The sequence below is a fragment of the Cebus imitator genome, unplaced genomic scaffold, assembly GCF_001604975.1.
Source record: "Cebus imitator isolate Cc_AM_T3 unplaced genomic scaffold, Cebus_imitator-1.0 Scaffold93, whole genome shotgun sequence".
Taxonomy (NCBI): Eukaryota; Metazoa; Chordata; class Mammalia; order Primates; family Cebidae; genus Cebus; species Cebus imitator.
Window position 1 is genome coordinate 3,388,185 of NW_016107408.1, and position 1,876 is coordinate 3,390,060.

The 1,876-nt window shown below is 38.7% G+C and overlaps 1 protein-coding gene across 3 annotated transcripts in view; it reads right to left on the reverse strand.

Moving 5' to 3' along the window:
* The window catches only part of FAM104A (family with sequence similarity 104 member A), a 23,556-nt gene that overhangs the window by 4,126 nt on the left and 17,554 nt on the right, over positions 1-1,876 (reverse strand). The window contains exon 3 of one of the 3 annotated variants that reach the window (XM_037740994.1): positions 605-667. The exons of the other annotated variants lie outside the window; for them this stretch is intronic. Within the exon in view, the coding sequence (XP_037596922.1) occupies positions 605-667 (63 nt within the window). The remainder of the gene's footprint in view (positions 1-604; positions 668-1,876) is intronic. 3 annotated transcript variants of the gene reach the window in all.

The following is a 1,876-nucleotide window of genomic DNA, read 5'->3' on the forward strand; positions in this document are numbered from 1 at the left end:
ACCGGAAAGAAAAAATGAGATCACAGTAGTTATATTAGAATGGAAAGATTATAACTGCTTGGTTTTTTCTACACTTTAACTGTTTTGCAGCGTTATTATGTATTTTTATTATAAAAATGTATAAATTAAATAAAAAATAAACACAAGGTTTATATTTTAAAGTGATTTTTGAAGTCCTACTTCTATCCCTTTTTTGACCAAAAGTTACATCCAACAATATGCATATAGAAAACTGATCCGAAACAATGAAAAAGCAATCTTCACAAGGCAACCATCACAAAACTGAAACCAAGGCTTGTCATGGAGCTACGGTCACGTACCCATTGCCTACAGGTAGCAGGAGACAACCCCTCTTTCTAGAATAAAAATAATAAAAAAAAAAGCCTCATGAAAGGATGATAATGGGCTGGGCTGATGAAGTCAGATAGCAGGATCTGCAGCAGGTGCAACTGTATTTACTTAAAGGCTTAAGAATTCAAAGTCAAAAACAAAAATTGTATTCTACAAAGGCCTCTCCTAACCTCGTTCAACTAGAATGGCCATTTGTACCTTGTGAGTCATGAATATTTAACAAATAGGTCACTACACTAAGTAAGAAACCCACCGCGCAGAACGCTTTGTTTCCTCTTAGTCTGTTTTCTTTACTGTTTCTCATTACAGGTACTGTCTGAAAATCAAGGCAAGAACTACAATCAGTTTCCAGTAAGTCAAGGCTTCATCTCAAATCATATCTATTTCATACTATAACAGCACAAGGGCAATGCTACTCTGGGAAAAGGCAAAAGTTCATTATAGATTAGGGAAAATTTCCGTACGTAACTTTTTTTTAAGGGTTAGATAGATTTGCAATTTGCAGTTCATTTAAAAAATCTTGTAAGTCAACTTACAGAGACAGGTAGCCTTGTTTATAATGGCTAAAAATTGGAAACAACCTAAAGGTCCCATAGAGAATTGGTTAAATTATATTGCATCCATTATATACTTATATGATGAAGCTCTATTCAGCCATTAGCGATGATCATAGGGATGCACATTTACTAACAGAAGTCTTCAGCATCATTTTTTACAACATTTCAGTTCATATTAAACAGTGTATATAATACATCAGTTGATTCTTAAAATGTTTTTCTTAAATGTATACATACATATATTTATATACACCAAAAACAATCTGGACGGATATATATGACAAAATATTTAGGATTTGGATCTTTTATTTTATAATTTATTTTCTAAAGTGTCTACCAAAAAAATATTTCTTTTGAAGAAAAAACTGATCATGAGTAAGTGAACTAAAGAATGCTACTATGGGCCAGGTGTGGTGGCTAACACCTGTAATCACAGCACTTTGGGAGGCCGAGGCGGGTGGATCACTTGAGGCCAGGAGTTCGAGACCAGCCTGGCCAATATGGCAAAACCCTGTCTCTACTAAAATACAAAAATTAACTGGCATGGTGGCACATGCCTGTAGTCCCAGCTACAAGGAGGCTCTGGCAGGAGAATAGCTTGAACCTGGGAGGTGGAGGTTGCACTGAGAGACTGCACCACTGCACTCCAGCCTGGGTGACAAAGTGAGACTCTGTCTCAAAAAAAAACCACTACTAGGCCGGGCACGGTGGCTCAAGCACTTTGGGAGGCTGAGGCGGGTGGATCACAAGGTCAAGAGATCGAGACCATCCTGGTCAATATGGTGAAACCCCGTCTCTACCAAAAATACAAAAAATTAGCTGGGCATGGTGGTGTGTGCCTGTAATCCCAGCTACTCAGGAGGCTGAGGCGGAGAATTGCCTGAACCCAGGAGGCGGAGGTTGCGGTGAGCCGAGATCGCGCCATTGCACTCCAGCCTGGGTAACATGACTGAAACTCCGTCTCAAAA